Raw genomic sequence first — 17,976 nt, 5'->3', positions numbered from 1 at the left:
GCCAGGTTTTGCAGCTCTTCTGCTATACCACTGATAGAGAATGACTTTTTTAAATTAAGTGGAGTAAAGGAATAGTTGCAGCTTTGCGTGTACCTGTGTTGCTCTGACAGATTTCTGGTAGCAGATGTATCATATGGATACAATTAATAGAGCCAACAGTGTATTATAAAGATGATCATGATATCTCATAGCAAATTACCCCCACATCTTTCTTCTTTTCACATGCCTTATTCTCTTCATTTATAAAAAGTTTGAGTCAATACTTTTCAGGTATAAAAAGCCTACAATATACAAAAAGCATATGCAGAGTGGATGCTCACATCTCTCTGGAAGACTACTGTTTCATAAAGAGAGAGAAGCATTTCAGGAGTACCAGAACGTTTTCAGCCTTGCTGGCTACCTAGCTTCAGTGTTGCTATAGATATTTTACCACTATATCATGAGGAAAGTTCCCTCAAGGGCTCTCAGATCATAATTTAGGCATTATCTGAGCAACTGAGAAAATCCTGTTGAGAAGCTGAGTGGCCATCGTACCACAGGAGAGGAATGCCGAGGTCTACATATATCCACAAACACATACATGTGTTATTTTCACTTTCAGTACAGTTAGCCCTCTTACTTTCACCTGTAGCTACTTACAAAAAGACACATTTTGCAATAACTGAAAATATTTCACATACACTGATCAGAACAAGAATAAATAAAACCCCAAAACACATCTTCATCAATGAACTCGAAAATTTAGATGACAACAACTGGTCTAATCCTGTCTGTCAGCTGTTTGTGGTTTATGAGCAATGGGTGACATTTCAGGAAGCAGACAGAGCTGGCTTGCAGTAGCAGTTCCTCAGCAGTGCTTCTCTGCAAAGTCCAGGAGTCACACGGAGCGAGGCGAGTGTCCTGTTATGCTGCTGGAGGGTGGCTGGGTAAGTGCTGCAAAGGTCCTCAGCAGAGGTACTAAAGTACTGGAGACAGACCAGGAGGAGGGAGATATTATTAAACTCAAATGAGAAGGCTGCAGATCTGGATGGAGCTTAACGTTTCCTGGTGGGAGGTAAGATTACAGCAGAACTGGGGGGAAACATGGCAGGAGAGAAATTAAAAGTTAGAAGCTGGGTTCTTAGTCCACTGCAGCAGTTGTGAATGACATATTTTATGAAATCAGTGGAAGTAAAGTAGTAGTTTAAAGCATATTTTGGGAATCAGCATTGCAGAAGGGGATGCTGGTCTCCTTTTACAACAGCATCCACACTTTCATAATACTTTCTGAAATTTATTAAAAGACAAGAAGAAAGTGTTATCGGTTTTGCCAATCAATCTTTGAACAAAGAATAAGGAGGAAATTTCCATAATGATTCTACTGGCTTCCTCATTGGCTCTGATACTCTTTCATGATGAGTAAATTTTTCAGAATCAGCTCAGATACTGATCATCTCAAGTCACCCTCATAAAAGGTTGCCAGATCTGCCTTCGCTTTGGCACTTTTAGACACTGCCCCTGATGCTCTCAGGCACTCATATAGCTCAGCAATGAAATGAAAACTCATCATGGGCCGCAGCAGCAAGAGCCCAGCCAGCAGGTCAAGGACTACAGCTGTCAAGACAGGGTGTAATTATTCCACTCCATTTACTACCTGCTAGACCACACCTGGGATGTGGTATCCAGATTCTGTCTTCCTTGTCCAAGACAGACACTGAAAAATTCAGAGTAGCATAATTTAGCATAATTTCCCCTGCTGGAAATATTCAAGGCTCAGTTTGATGGGACCCTGGACACTTCATTCTATAGCCCTGCTTTCAACAGGAGGTTTGGCAGTAAAATCTCTCGAGGTCCCTGCCAGCCTGGATGTTTTTAAGCTTCAACAGTCACGATCGGCACAGAGTGGGATATGCACATTACTTTCTGCGAAGTCACGCAGGTATCAAAACTAGCTCTGGAGCAGCTAACCGAAGTACTGAAGCCTCTAAGCCTGGAAAACATGGATAAATCTGATGAGGGTGTGCCACTTCAACACAGATTTATCACCAACTACCTATTTAAAGCTAGCTTAGATATTTCTACACAGCATTGTGTTCTGAAATGCACACATACCTCAGGCTCACATGGCAACATGCAGATCTTCTATATCCAATGCTGTACAGAAAGACTCCATGAATTCTACTGTTTTACCCCTAAAAAAACCATGTGCAGGCTGCTTCGGAATCTAAAACAAGAAAATCCAGGGAAAAGATACCTCAGAAAAAGCATGATATAATGCTAGAACCTCTCACCAGTTTAATGAACTTCTTCCAAACCTAGATGAGATCTCTGTTGCACAGCTGAAATTAAGTTCATATGAGGATAATATTAGGTGTGGGAATGGAATGAGGTCAGACACCCATTAACATGGATAGAGGAAACAATCTGAAAATTAAGTGGAGATAGCTTTTGATGAAGAATTCATTATTGTATTGTCAGCTCACTGAACAGAGTGAAAGCTTACGTCTTAAGTGAAAATAAGGGGGAAAGAGTTTTAGCCAAAATAAGAGACATAAGGGAAATCTGGAGTGGATACAGAATAGACATTGCTTTATCTGCACTTACTGTGCTAAAGGTACTTAGTAGTGAATGGTGAGCTCTCTCACCATAAGGGCTGTAGAAATCATTGAATCACTTTCATTGATGATCCTGATTTGATGGTGCAGAGAGAAAAAGGGAGCAGTGGAAATTGCTGCTCATTGAGCTGATGCTTCTCATTTTCATCTCAGTTGCACAATTAAACACATTAACTGTGTGCTTTATTTTCTTAAACTCCTCAAATTCTTACCATTACTGATATCAACAGGAGAGCTATTTTGGTGAAATCTTTTCTGTGAAGATGTATTTGAATTAGTGCTTAATGTGCTGGCTTGAGAACCAGAAGCAATGGGGCTAAAGAGGTAGGATACTATGGCCAGTCTAACCCATCCTGCTGAGAAGATAAAGGTCAGGTTGCTGCCCTACTGTTGCTGTTTTGCTTTGGGACCAGAGCTCATATCTGCACAGGTGCCCACCACGTCAGGCACCCACCAAAGCCTCTCTATCACTCCCCTCTGCAACTGATCAGGGGAGGGAAAATATAAAAAATGGTTCATGGGTTGAGATAAGGACCAGGAGAGATGACTCACCAAATACAGTCATGAGCAGAACAGACTCAGCTTAGGCATATTAACTGAATTTATTACTAAAAAAATCAGCAGGATAATGAGAAGTAAAAGCAGATCTTAAAAACACCTTCCCCGCCCCCCCCCCCCCCCCCCCGTTCTCCCCCCTGCCCCCTTCCCCCTTCTTAGCTCTACTTTATTCCCCATTCCAGTGGCACAAGGGGATGGGGAATGGGGGTATGGTCATTTCATGCCACATTGTTTCTTCCCCTGCACCAATGTGAGGTCTCTCCCTGGGGGATAGTACTCTGTTAATTTCTCCAGTGTGAGTCCACCCCATGGGAAACAGTTCTTCACAAACTGCTGCAATGTAGGTCACTCTTCCCTGGGGTGCAGTCCTTCAAGGACAGCCTGCTCCAGCATGGGTTCCCCATGGGGTCACAAGTCCTAGCAGGAACTTGTGGGCTCCTCTCTCCATGGGTCTGCAGATCCCTGCCAGAACCTGTTCCAGCACAGGCCTCCCACAAGTTCACAGCCTCTTTCTGGCTTTGATCTGCTCTGGCACGGGTCTCCTCCATGGGCAGCAGGTGGATCTCTGCATCTTCATGATCCTCCATGGGCTGCAGGGGGATAGCTGCTTCACCATGGACTTCACCATGGGCTGCAGAGGAATCTCAGCTCTGGTGCATGGAGCAGCTCCTCCCCCTCCTTCTCCATGGACCTTGCTGTCTGCAGAGCTGTCCTTGTCGCATGTTCCCACCCTGCTCTTTTCTTCCTTCTTCTTCTTCTTCTTCTCCTTCTGTTCTTCTTCTTCTTCTTCTGCTCTTCTTCTTCTTCTTCTTCTTCTTCTTCTGTTCTTCTTCTGTTCTTCTTCTTCTGTTCTTCTTCTTCTTCTTCTTCTGTTCTTCTTCTTCTTCTTCTTCTTCTTCTTCTTCTTCTTCTCTTCTTCTTCTTCTGTTCTTCTTCTTCTCTTCTTCTTCTTCTTCTTCTGTTCTTCTTCTTCTTCTTCTTCTTCTTCTTCTTCTACTACTACTACTACTACTACTACTACTACTACTACTACTACTACTTCTTCAGTATTTTATCACAGAGGCATTATCATCATTTCCAACTGGCCCAGTCTTGGCCAGTGGCACATCCATCCTGGAGCTGGCTGGCATTGGCTCTGACAGACTTGGAGGAAGCTTCTGGCAGCTCCTCACAGAAGCCACCCCTGTAGCCTCTCCCACTACCAAAACCTGGCCTTACAAACCTAATGCACCAGGGTGTCTCCTACACAATTCATTTTGTACCAGCTTACGTTGGTGCTGTTTGGGTCTTCTCTCCACCATGCTTCACTGACTCCATGTGGATTTTACTAGATTTTTTTTTTTTAATCTGTACATCTGTCATGTAGGGCTCATAGTATCATAGAGGAATTTCCTGTCCGTCGGTCTTCACCTAAGGCTTCATTAGAGCTACAGTGAATAATGACACAAAATACTGGGCTCTTATGCTTTTCAGTGATAAAGAAGATGTACAGAGCATTAAACAGCCTGGATGAAATGAAAAGAAGGAGGTTAGAAAGGGAAGCTATTTCATAACATTGTTTTCTGTTCTGTTTTTCTTCAGAGAGGTCTAAAGAGCAACCAAGTACAGGGGCCCAGTGCAACACCACAGCAGGACAGGGCACTCCAAAACTGAATAAGAATATTTGGACTGGCAAAACATCATTAAGGCCACAAGCAGCATGGCCCAAGATTTTCTGTGGACTCCTGTGCCAATGAAATGGGGAGAAGCTAGGGGAAAGCATATTAGGTGGAGAGTGGGACAAAGGGAAGGTGTGGGTATTCCTCCACAGCCCAGAACAGCAATACTTACCATAAGTGTTTCTACACCTATGGCTGGGCTGTCTAGCTGCTTTCTTAAATATTTCAACTGAACTTCAAATAGGCAAAAGTTTTTAAAAATGCATTGGTACTGAGATTATTGACAACAGAATTGGCTTCACAGTTTGGCACAGAAGATCTTACTTTAATACAGTTTCTTATCATTTGTTCAGAATGGAAACCTCCAGATTTAACTGCAAAATGAATCATTTCAGCCCAAACAATTTGATGTAACAGAGCACTTGCATGCACACAGAGCCTCACTCTAATATGCAGAGTGTAGCTGTGCTCATTAAGGAAAGGCTCTTGCAAACCAGTGTCATTTTAGAATGCAGTGTGGAAAAATTCCCTTGCAGTAAGTTCCTCCTTTCTGACATAACAGGAGGAACCTGAATTCCTCTCTAACCCAACTGTAGCAAAAACATTATGTATTTAATTGTGTTTATGCTAAGGTAGCATTCATTATCAATTAGTGTTGGCAGCAAGCTTTGCTTTCTGTACTGCTCTTAGGCAGACACTCTTATACTAATGCAGGGAGGTTTGTTCCTCAGATAACACATTATAGCATATTAAGTTTCATAAATATCTGTATGCGTATATTCAGCAGAAAAGTGATCTTTAGTAAAATTATTTTTTCCATGCACCTGATGATAGAGTTTGCATTACCTCTGCAGTGAGAAATCAGATTAAATAAGCAATCTGGGAATAAAACAGTATTAGTAGTTGCATTACACATTTTGAAGGTGAGTAGCAACAGACTTGTGCTGAAATCCTTTTAAAAAATATATTCTTCCTTACAACACACTGCCTACCCCAGCAGGCAATTAGGGAGGTTAGTACCAAGTTCAAACAAATTTTAGGATGAGCACTGTCTTTTCAAGGAGAAGGGAAGGATTTTTTCTTCTCAGAAAGGCATATATGCTTAGAGAATTGGCGTGGTGCTGCATATATTATTTCTTTCTCTGCAGTCTAATGTCATCTTTATGGTAGGAGTAATACATCTCCTTGTCAATCAGGTCCCCTTCCATTTTTCTTCACCCTGGTGAGAACAAGCTCCCAAAGTGAGTGAATTGCTGTGCTGGATTCCTGATGAAAGGCACATCCCCTGAAAAACCTACTGGCTTGCAACAGATATGAACTAGTAAAATTCTTCAAAGAAAGGTAATATTAAAGTTGGTGATAGACTGCTAGAAGGGTGCAGTTGTTAAATGTAAGTAATACACTTTCTCAAAAAGTCCACTTAGGCTTGAGGCTGAGCAGATACTTTTTGTATGCAGTTCTGTTTCCTCCTCCTACCCTTGGTGACAACCACTGAGGCCAAAGCAGAGTCCGGTAGAAAAGAGAAGAATGTATGGTGAAAGTTGGGCAAAAAATTAGCAAAGCGCTAATAACACTATAACAAATAGTGTTATTAGCATTAGAACAATTGGTTTCTAGATCTGGGATCTCTCCCGCACTATCAAAGGAGAAATACTGCAGATTTTGATGTGGACTTAGGTTTTGATTTGTTTTCAGTACTCTTCTGAAAGATCTGGATTCTGGTAAGACCTGAACAGAAATTTGAGGGGTTTTTATTGATACGCTATACTTCAACATGGTGCAATTTTGGCATTTCCACTCACAAGGTAGTGAGACATACTGAAGGGGAAACAGACTTTATCCATACCACTTTGCCTCAGGTATGTTTAAGCAAATTTGAGTAATAATACCCAAGGATAGTAATTTGCAAAGTGGATATTTTTTTCCCCTAAATCAGGAAAAGAAACTAGGAGGAGGCCTCCAGATGTATTTCTATTTTTCAGAGGAGCTTGAATTTATGTCTCTGCTATGCAAAGGTGTGTGAAACAAGGAATTGCAAGTCACATTTTACTCCCTGTACTTTTCCAAAATGTTCTTTCAGATATGTCACAGGCAGTATTTCTCACTCATAGGACACCTTGCACTGCCTGGGTGACAGCCACAAATCACAACTGATCCAGAACCCAGACAGAATCATTTTAAGAAACCTATAATCTGTAAAATGTTTTTGGCTGATATCGATACTGAATGTCTTTTGTTTCGTAGATAATTAATATCTTTCTATTCAGGTGCTTGAAAGAGTAAGGCACACTAGAAATATGAGTCAAAAATAGGATTTTGTTGGTAACAGCTATAAGTTGGTCACTCGAATGACATACTGCCTTTCAGCTCTTCATATTAGCAGCTGATCTTTTACTTAATAAGAAACGGCAAATAGCCTGTCACAATCGAAACTTAATAACTGATCAGCCAGTCTTACATACTAGGCCCAGGACCACAGCTGGCACTAGGAGGGACTCTGAGCAGATCAAAAAGCAGGCTTTTTGTAAGGAGCACAAATTATTATGAATGATGCCCTCCCTGACTTTATGTAACCCACATCAGTTCAGTGTTGTCAGGGCCATCACTCAAGCTTTACCCACAACTAACTAACAGTCGGGTTACCTGCAGTGAATTTACGGTCTCCAGGTGGATCTTATGTTTTGCTTTCTGCCATTTACGTAAGTGAAGGAGAAGACTATTTTTCTAGAAGACCCAACCACCATGCTTGCATAGCTCCATATAGTCCCCTTCTGAATTAGCACTCCAAATCCTTGAGTCCTGGCACAATAAATGTAGACAAACAAAACACCTGTGTTGCCATGGTTATTCTGTGTACAACTCTAAGTTTGGAACAGCTGAAAAATCACTGACAGCATGTATTAAGCCTGAGCAATAAAGGGCATAGTTCTCTTTCCTCAAGGACCTTTCACACAATCGAGAGTAGAGGTACCTTGTTGCTAATCAGTCTCAGGACAAGTAGTCCCTGAAATCTGGCCCAGACTCTCACCTATTATTAAACAGCCTTGGCCCTTGAAACTGTTGCTGTAATGCAAACTCAAAGTAGGTGGTGGTGGAATCCACATGATACAACAGCACTATGAAAAGACATTATCACACTTCTAGATTTTTAGGGTATTGCTAAAACTACCAGCAATTACCCAGAACTTCTAAAATACATGCATTTCTAGTATTTGTGTTTAAAACCAGTGATGCTCTAAAATAATCACATTCTGCCACCAGCTCAGTACATTACAGTTGAAAATATAAACATACCAGTCTGGAATCATTATACATGCTTTTGGTAAATCATGGGCAAAATTGCATCAATTTAGCAGGGAAAATTAATTGCAATGATTTATATTAAGCACTCTATGCCTATCTAGATCTTGATGCTAACTACAAATTAGAGACCAACAAAGGTAATGAGGCTGTCTGTCCCAGATCATACTCTGGTGTTTCACTATTTGGTTTAATCCTGGATTAAAGGACTGAAGATTTGCAAACTGCAAACATATGGAAAGAAGTCAACCTGAAAAACTCTAATTCATTTTGACTGCTTGAGAAAAACAACATTGTTATTTATCAACAAGATTATATAACTTGTATGTTATGTAATTATTATATTTCATCAAAAATATATATCCATATTCAACATTAAAACATTACTTATGTTTTAACTTATGTTTAATTATATATTAACTTATTATATGTATCAAAAATGTTGTATCATTTAAAAACCCACATACAGATGCTACCTGAAGGTCTTAAAGGTACCTTAGCTTTCTCTCCACTGGAATGCATTCATTCTAGAGCAAGACCTAGAGGAAGCCAAGACAAAATTACTAACGTGAGAAGGCACATGTCTTGATTTAAGGATATCTTAGCTTTAGTTCTGGCTTTGCCATGAAGTTTTCAGATTTTTAGCTGTATGCCTTTCAACAGAGCTTTGAGACCAGGTTGCAGAAAGGTACTAGAGAAGAGCACAGCACTACTATTATGATCACCTTTTAATATTATCTAAACAGTTCTTTAGCTGTCAGCAACTGTTAAAATTGCAAAATACAAGAAGACAATTTCCATCACGTACCAGTCTGTTGTGAAGTAGCACTGAACAGGACTTCCCTTGTGCTTTTTTAACCAAATGTGAAGCAACAGGATGCAGTCAGTTAAAATGTTCTCACGTGGAATTACGTTTAAAAGTTGTATGCCTATACTGTTGCTTTCAAAACTAGTATACTCAAATATAATCATGAGTTCTAACAGAAACATGTTAAGCCCACAGGAGGGCAAAACTGACCTTGCACAGACTCCTTACAGAGACTCAGTCCCACAGTAAAATATCATTTACCATGCATATACCTCACAGCAACCATCATTGCTCGATGAGCCTTTGATACTGGCATGGCTAATAATTTTTTAATTGAATCTCCTAGTTTTTCCCTGCTAGCACTGTACAGCTGTAGTGATGGCATCATGCTTCAAGATCCAGATACTGAGCTAAAACCTTGGCAGAAAGCAGAGATGAGAAATCGTGCTGGGCTGTAGAGTGAGCTTTATTTCATCCCTCACACTTAGGTGTCTCTGACCACATCCAAACCACACTTAGTTACAATCTAGATCGTATTTTGCTCTTGTCCTGCCCTGTTTTCTCAAAACATTCTTTCAAATCATCCCCTCCACTCTGGGGAACAACCTTTCCAAACGTGTCTTTGTGAACTGTGAGGCTCACATCTGTGTGTATAGTTTGTCATTTTAGGCAGTAGTATAAAGTACTGATAAGAAATGGGAGGATTTGAAGACCTCTAATGGCTAAGAAGTACCTGCAAGGTAAAGGATGCTGTGATGCAACTAAAATTCTTCCCAAGGTTGTGTGCTCATGGGCAGCCCTACCTTCACACAGCACAGCCTCAAGGTTATTGTTTTGTCATAAGCTCAAAGAAGGAAGTAAGGCAATGACTCTTAAAAGTATCAGGTCTTTTGCTTTTTGTTCTTAGAGCTGACATAGAATGAAGATCGAAGTAAACAACACTTGAAGAGCAGAGAGAAATTCTAATCTGTAAGTATACACAGAATGAAAAAAAAAGCCTTGGTTAGCAAAGTTTTTAAAAGAATGCTTGCAAGTTTGGGGGGGGAAGCATTCAGCGATCTGTTTGTTTTATTTTTAACCCATTTTCTGCACAAATGATTTTTCATTGTGTTTTGTAATTTCCTAGTAAAGGACATTATTGTTTCATTCTTTTCCATATTGCTACCCTGTAGTTTTACACTGTCTTCTAAAATTGGGAGGCAGTGCATTTTGCTTTCATCCATCTTTGTGTGTGTGTTTGATATCACCCAGTCTCTGTAAGGACCAGAAGGTTTGTTCTCTCTGTTATGATACAGATAAGGAGGTAAATAATGACTTTTAGGAACACTTCATGGTTTCAATTTTTTTTGTGTAAAAATAGTGACAATCTCAAGTGAAAGAGGACTAACTCAACATGCTTTTCCATCCCATTTGTTCTTCAATGGACTGAACTGAAACCACAAAATACCGGTATAATGTTGACACAGCCTGCAAGACATGAGCCATTGAGCTGCTGAATGAGTTAGGGGAATCATGAAAAGTTGTTTGAAAAAAGTCAATGTCTAAATGTAAAAACACACTTGCTATTTAATATTATTTTATTTGTAATGTTTTCCATTAAGCAGGTTCTTATACCTCAAGCTTCAGGTGTGTGTGGTTATGTTGAAATAAAAAGAACTGCAATTACTCTAGTGGCTTAGCCTACATTACCATAACACAGCATGGAATTAGAACAAAATGAAATGCAATTACAATGCCCTCAACAGAAAACATCTTTGAGACTAAATGAGGACTCTGTGAAACAAATGGAGATTTTAAACAGACTTTTGTTAAAAAATATTTGTATTTCGCACTGCCTCCAGCCTAGTCTAGTTCAGTGCAGAAGTGTCAGTTCTGACAAACACTCATTTTTCAATTTATTAAGTCTGTTGAAAATAGAAATCTTTCATTTGAATGGAACTTTTTTCTCCTCCAAATTCAAATGAAACTTCTCAGTTGGGTGCATGCAGGCAGCAAATGCTTCTTCTGCAGAACCCAACTGTCACAAGACATGAAAATCAGTGTGAAGCCTGCCAGTCTCTCAGCAGAGGTGTATGGGGGGATAAATTTTGCAAACACTTGTTATACAGAGTAGAGCTCACTGTTTGACAGAGATTGTAAGAGTGTCATCATTTCTGACAAATGAGGTGGGGTTTTTAATAAGTTGATATAATGTTGATGTAACATAATGGTGACTCATGGACCTGGTTGGGAAAATAGCATACAATGAAGGGAACAAGCCAGTGACAGGCTGATCTGGATTGCTAAATCAGGCTCAAACTAGCAATAAGCATTTTACTCCTGCCAAATGCAAAGTTGTTCATCTAAAAACAAGTTCAAGAATAATGGCAGTTCACTGAGAAGCCACAGGTATGTCTGGAATCAAAGCAGAAGTATCTTCTGTCTCATATCAGAGACAGGGGAAGTCAAAATTTGACGAAAGGTTTTTAAATCTAAAGACAAAGCCAGAAGCACATAAAATGCCTGGAATCTGAGATTGTACAAATTCTGTCCAGAAGTATGGTTAATCTTTTTTTCTTTCTTAGGTTGTTGGGGTTTTTTTAAAGTAGTAACACAGATAACAGTAAGATAAAAGAGAAACAAGTTCCTGAAGGTTGTAATGAATATTTTTGAGTTGGAAAATTTTGACAGAGTTCAAATTGTTTTCATAAACTATAGAATCACACAATAGTTTGGGATGAAAGAGGCCTTCACGATCATCTAGTTCCAACAGCCCTGCTATGGGCAGGGACACCTCCCACTAGACCAGGCTGCTCAAAGCCCCATCCAACCTGGTCTTGAACACAGACAGGGACTGATCATTATGACTTTTTCTGTCCTGAAGAGAGCAGTCCAGGAAAGTCTTGCAGACTGTGCTGCACAGGCAGTCACATGAAATGAGTGTGATGGCAGTATCCACACTGACAACTGACAAACCTTGAATGCACAAGAATCTTTTTGCTGACCATATTTCTGGAAGAAACCAGCCTCTGGCCTGTTGGCAATCTACCTCCTTTGTCAGACTGAAACAGCTATTTTTGCAACTGTCCCCCAGCCCTTGGCACCAGCGGCTGCTGTGGCATCCAAATGAAGTGGTGTCCACCGTTGCCTCATGGCTGCTCAAGTCTCCTGTCCAGCAGAAGTTCAACCGAGTCATGAGAGGCTTAGCACAGAGGAAGACCAAACCTGGCTCCAAGACTGGAGCAATATCACTGAACTGGCAGTTGCTGGAGGGGGTGGGAAGGCACAGGAACAAGACCAGCCGTGTCGTGTAAGGTCCACGTTAATTCTTTTTCCACATGCCTCCTGCTAAATTCTGGCAAGAGGACTTGTTAGTTGCATTTCAGGTCAGTAGGTTATAGGACTGTGAATGTCAGCACGATAGGTAATCTCATTTCACCAGAAAGCAGCATTTCCTCTGTGAAACATACCCTGTGTTATGCTGTACTCTGTATTCATCACGCAATGATATTTCAGTGGGGTGCCTGTACTACTGGGGAGCTGATAATCTCCTATCACAGCTGCTAGTAACTTTTTTTTGGAAGATTAATGAAAATTACAACTCCTGCAGAATCTTACTATGTAGGGATTTAACGATGACTGCAAAATTCTGCAGAAACCTGCATTTCTGTTGCCTATTTGCAGACAAAAATAGGTCTCTTGCTGCCCCCTTCATCGGAATGTCTAAGGAAAATATCAGTTACCTGACTTCTTCTTATCTGTTCTTATTGCCTTCAGTTCAAGTTTCACTGCTGGGCTCCAAAGGGTGACAACAAGGGGTTCTTCCTCTCCAACTGCAGCCACACTTCCAGCGTGCTACCCTTCCCATTATGACACTTTTAAAATATTTAAACTCTAAATACGCATTTTAAATCAAAACAGTGTGATAATTCCACTTTTCAGAGACATCTTTTCAAACACGAATTTTAACAACCTGGAGAAACTGATGAAGAGCTATTGCTAATCCCTTCTGACTTGCCTGTTTGTGAGGATGAAATGCAGTGTCCCAGAAACAAGAACAGAACTGGCAGGAACTTGCACCATTTCTGATGCAAGAGCTGCAGTGTGCCAATCTGCAGTGACTTTGATGAAAAGCTCCTTCACTGAAACCCATTGTAATTCTCTTAATGTACTGGAATTAGTTGTCCACATAACTCTGAAATGCAAGATCAAACAGAAAAGGTCAGTAATGTCAATTTGAGATATGGCACTTATACTGATTATAATAAGATATCTGAAGTCTTGGATGCATTGGGAAAGTTAGAGAATAACTTTTCAATGTATGAAGAGATCTGGATTACTGTAAGGGTAAGTGCATAGAAATATTGCTAAGAAACAACACAAACCACCTGAGGTGCATAACAGATATTCATTCCCCATTATGAGCAAAATCAGTTTATAAAATTGTTATAAGCATTTCTTCTTTTCCATAAAGTGAGTGAACTGCTAAAAAACTTTTCCCCTTCCCAACTTTTGGCAGTTTGTACTACCTAAAAAAATGAAAATAAAGCTGAAACACTATTCATACTAAAAGACTGAGGAACTACTTTCTGAAGCAAAAAGCATTTGAGTATTAAATGAAAAATCACAAAAACTCAGCTGGGAGAAAACCCCCTCTTATGTTGTGGGATTCACTGGTGAAATGGATGACTTACCAGAGCCAGTTTTAAATTACAGTTCAGGTAGCAGTAGCAGTATAACTGGGATAGTACAAAGCCCAGCACTGTTCAGTTTTCCTCATTTCTTTTCTGTAACTGTAGTGTGAACATCCTCTGGACATTTTTATAGATGTAAAAGTGCTTCAGGATAACATCCTACCTGAACTCTTCCCCTCCTATATGATCTTGTAGTACTTAAAATCATAACAGAAGTTGCCTTTAGATTGATAAGAATTATTTTTAATCTCTCTTTTAGAGAGTAGTATATTAAAAATGTATAGCATACTTATTAAACTTGCTAATTCTGTTCGGGCCAGGCAGGATGATTTACACTCACCCAGGATGTCCTTTCCTAATGTTTTCTAACAGCCCATTTTATAACACCCAGTTACTGCATGTAAGATATGAAATGGCCCTGAGCACGAGGATTGTACTGCCCACACTACTCTGCCTGGCAGGATCTAAGGAGGATTTTCATGGGGTCTGGGTATCCATGGTGTTTAATCCCTTGCTCAGAGAAACTGTCCATGGAGAAGAAGTTGACTGTAATGTGTGCAAAACTCAGCTCTCTATAACAAACAAAAATTTGTGGCTTAGATAGAACAATATATGGTTGTTATCTGGGCCTGGGAAGAACAGATTTGTGTTGCAAATAAACAAATTGATGAATAAGTAGCAGAATTCAAAAAATATCTCTGATCTTCACTGTAAAAGCATGCAGATGCTCAGAAGAGAGGAGAACTGATAACACAGCACAAAAACACCACAATAATGTAATTTCTCTGAGGATCATTTCTCCCCACATATTATTGATTCATGCTTGTTTTTAGGGGTATGATTGGAAATGTCTTAAGGACTAGAGCAGCTATCTTCCCAGCTTTCTCATACATTTTTCTCAAGGCTGGAGGATGTTTGGATAAAAGTACAGGCTACAGCTACTGATACCATCTGTGAGGTTTCAGGATTATTCCTTGAGCAAGAGCCAGGTGGGAAGCCCTTCAGGCTTTTTAGGTAGGCCCTCTCATTCCTACCTTATCTTAGACTTTCTGTATTCTTCCATTTCTAGAATATGTACCAGGAAGATCTCAGGAACATGACTGAAGGGACCAGGAACAGCAGTGACTCCTCTTCTGCCTTTGTACACACCAGCACCATGAGTGCCGTACTGGTTACTGTCTATTCGGTGGCCTTTGCTGGAGGTGGAATTGGGTCCATCATGATGGCGTTTGTGCTGCTTAAGATGAACAGTCTGTCTGTGACCACGACTGCCATCATTAACCTGGTTGTTGTGCACTGCCTCCTCCTCTTCACGGTGCCCTTCCGCCTCCACTATTATGTGAAAAAGAAGTGGGTATTTAATATGCCATTTTGCAAAATGGTGAGTGCCATGGTGCACATCCACATGTACCTGACCTTCCTATTTTATCTGATCACACTGGTGATCCGGTGGCTCATCTTCTTTCAGTGGAAGGACAAGGTGGAGTTTTACAGGAAGCTGCACGCCATTGTGGCAAGCGCTGCTGTGTGGGTCTTTGCCATGGTCTTTGGGTTGCCGCTCTTGTACTTTGAGTACGGACGCTCAGGCTTATACAATAATACAACATGCTTCAAGTTCCACAAAGAACTACAGCAGGAGAGTGTGAAGGCCCTGAACTACACCATAATTGTGGCTGTTGCTCTCATTTCTTGTGTCCTCTTAGGCTTGCAGATTTTCATCCTGGTAAAAGTGGCAAGAAAATTTTCCACCTCCCTGTGTTCACACCAAGAGTTCTGGGCCCAGGTAAAAAACTTGATTTTCATCTGGGTGATCATAATTTGGTTCCTTCCCTACCACCTGTTTAGGGCCTACTACATACAGCATGTGAGTGATTTTGACCAGTTAGAAAGCTACAATGAGGTTTTCCTAAGCCTGACAGCTCTGAGCTGTCTCGACCTGCTGTCATTCGTGCTCAGTGGAAGCCGCTTCTTCATGCAAAGTGTGGGGATGCTCCACAGGAGGTCGCCTTGCTGCTAACATCAGCCTCCTGCAGTGTGTGCAGGACCTGGGATAGGACAGTGATGGAAAGACATGGCAAACTTCCTCCTCAGCAAGTGACGGTGTGCCCTGGAAACAGTACAACACACTTGCACAGGGCTCTGCACATCAGCTTCCTGAAGTAATGGAACAAACTGCCTCCAGTGTCTCAGCTGGCAAATGGGAAGGTGACCTCAGCAAGTTCCTCATGGTGCTACCCAGTGAGTTGTGGATGGACCTGGAGAAAAGGGAAGAAAGGCCATAGGCTCTTCTGTCTTACTGTTTTTACATCAGGGTTTGTGAAGTCAAAGGCACTAAGAGGAGACTTGAGAATTGCAATGTAGAAACACAAAGAGAGAAGCAGGTTTTTATGGACTAAGGTACAGATTTTTGAAATTTAAAGATCTGTATCATTTTCCCATATATTTCTTATTTATTCCGCACAAGCTCTCATAAAATAGCAGGGAAGATATGGTTCTTCCTGAGTAGAACAACTTTCTTCTTTACTGTAAAGAGAAGCATAACTTTCTAAGTGAATTGAACAATTAAACCACCCATTTAAAACTAAACCAGTGATAGATAGTTATTTCTTAAAATATTTCTCAAAATCATTTTTTGAGATGGTATCACTGCAGCAGAAAAGAATTTTGTTATCTTTCTCACATTATGAAAATATGTCTAAAAAAATTATACATTGTTACTGAAATGGACTTTTCAAGTTCAAACAAAAGCCAGTATTATTATTCACAGAATTGTGCAATTAAAAAATATTTTACCATGAGAACAATTTTATTTAGATCATTCAGACAGAAGTTGCCTTCTCTTCAAAAGGCAAATATTTTGGGTATCCAAGGTTACAAGGCTTTCTCTTTTTTTGTCTTATGTTGATTTTGTGCAAAGTTTATAACTAGTTACAGTGTCTTTAGCTTGAAATCAATTCTATAAATTTTGTACCCTGTACTGGTAGAAAGAATGAAAATACTACTGCTTGGATTGGAGGGATGGAAAAAGCTAATAGACCCAGGGTAGCTAAAAAGCTTATTATATCTCAGTGAGGCATTGTCAGTTGCTGTCTCTGAAGACAGAATTAAATTCCACTAAAAGAGATGGAAAATTCAGTAAAATATTTCTGTGAAAGACATTCAGGCTTTCATAGCTCAGCTGCTTTACACCTACCCCCCCCCCAAAAAAATATAAATCTCCGACTGCTCTAATTCAAGACACCAATGGCTAATATATCTTTCTTCTTCTTGTCATCTGCATAAGGTCACATTTTTTCATCCAGAGTTAGTGGGATAATAATTTAATCATTTAACTAATTAGAGGTTATCAGCTGATCAATTTCCATGACAGTCTCTCCTCATGATGCTGTTGAAATGCACCTTTTCGCACTTTTGAACCTTTCCATTCCTTTCTGCCTCACCTTCAGCATCTCTTGCACATCAGACAGCAATAAAATAACAATTGGTTGATCTTGTTGTACCTGTGCAATCTCATTGCTTTTGGTCCCACCAAGATGGTTACTTTATAGGATCCCATCTCTTCTATAGTCTTTCTACCTTGTCTTCCTTCTTGCTTCAAGGTCCTTTATATCTGTCAGCATGTTTGATCATAAAAAGGTATTTTCAGGTCAGAGTATGAGTCATGCTGTATCACACCAAAAGTTGGAAATCACATGAAGGTCATAACACAAGTGAAATGTAGGGCAGCTCTCATGGCTCACCCTTGGCAAACATCCTGGACCACATCTGTTAAGAAAGAAATGTGAGAGCTTGCAGTGTGTGTGGATTTGAGAAAAATCTGTCCAAGAAGGTGTTTGTTCCCAAGGGATCACAGTAAAAAGGATGACAACTACCAGTCAGATTCAACAGTAGCTGAGGAACTACAGACTCAAAACACGTAAGGAGTCAACTTGAATGTGTAGTTCACTACTAGTTAACTGTGTGTCATTAAGAAAGCAATAAACTGCTGTGATCTAGATTTATTTTAAAGCCACACAAACAAATCATTTTTCTCCTTGTGGTGGGAGAGGATGGAAATTGGCTCCAAAATTTTGTTTCCTCCCATAGCAACGTGGTTGGTCAAAGAAAATGCCTTGCATGCATTCTGTAGGCACTGCATAGCTTTGTAACATTATATCATAACCCTTCTACTATAATAAAGTTATTAACAAACAAAATGACTATGTGCTGAAAAAGTAAAGCAAGTTCCTCCTACAAAAATGCACATAAATTAAAAGTATTTTGTATCCAAGTCTGGAATGAAACATAAAACATGTTTTTACAAACAGTACTTTCTGACCATACAGCCCAACTAATCTTGTTCATCCATGTGTTAAAATCACAAGTCATTTACTTCTTGTAAAAAT

General features: G+C 40.1%; 1 protein-coding gene across 6 annotated transcripts; it reads left to right on the top strand.

The window, feature by feature from the left end:
• The first annotated feature begins 853 nt into the window (after nucleotides 1–853).
• LOC104688943 (probable G-protein coupled receptor 141) lies at nucleotides 854–17,787 on the top strand. 6 transcript variants are annotated; one of them, XM_019285343.3, is made up of 5 exons: nucleotides 854–926; nucleotides 6,007–6,151; nucleotides 9,826–9,887; nucleotides 12,840–13,118; nucleotides 14,661–17,787. In XM_019285343.3, the coding sequence occupies exons 4-5, from the start codon at nucleotides 13,098–13,100 to the stop codon at nucleotides 15,606–15,608; spliced, it is 969 nt and encodes a 322-aa protein (XP_019140888.3). In that variant the 5' UTR covers nucleotides 854–926; nucleotides 6,007–6,151; nucleotides 9,826–9,887; nucleotides 12,840–13,097; the 3' UTR covers nucleotides 15,609–17,787. The 6 variants fall into 6 exon arrangements, with proteins under 6 accessions (XP_019140888.3, XP_019140886.3, XP_019140890.3 ...); XM_019285341.3 differs by having other exon boundaries at nucleotides 12,675–13,118; XM_019285342.3 differs by lacking the exon at nucleotides 854–926 and adding an exon at nucleotides 933–1,054 and having other exon boundaries at nucleotides 12,675–13,118.
• Nucleotides 17,788–17,976: the final 189 nt, after the last annotated feature.

This window comes from Corvus cornix, chromosome 2 (genome assembly GCF_000738735.6).
Source record: "Corvus cornix cornix isolate S_Up_H32 chromosome 2, ASM73873v5, whole genome shotgun sequence".
Lineage (NCBI taxonomy): Eukaryota > Metazoa > Chordata > Aves > Passeriformes > Corvidae > Corvus > Corvus cornix.
Note: the sequence above shows the minus strand (reverse complement) of the source record. Positions and strands in the feature narration are given on the sequence as shown.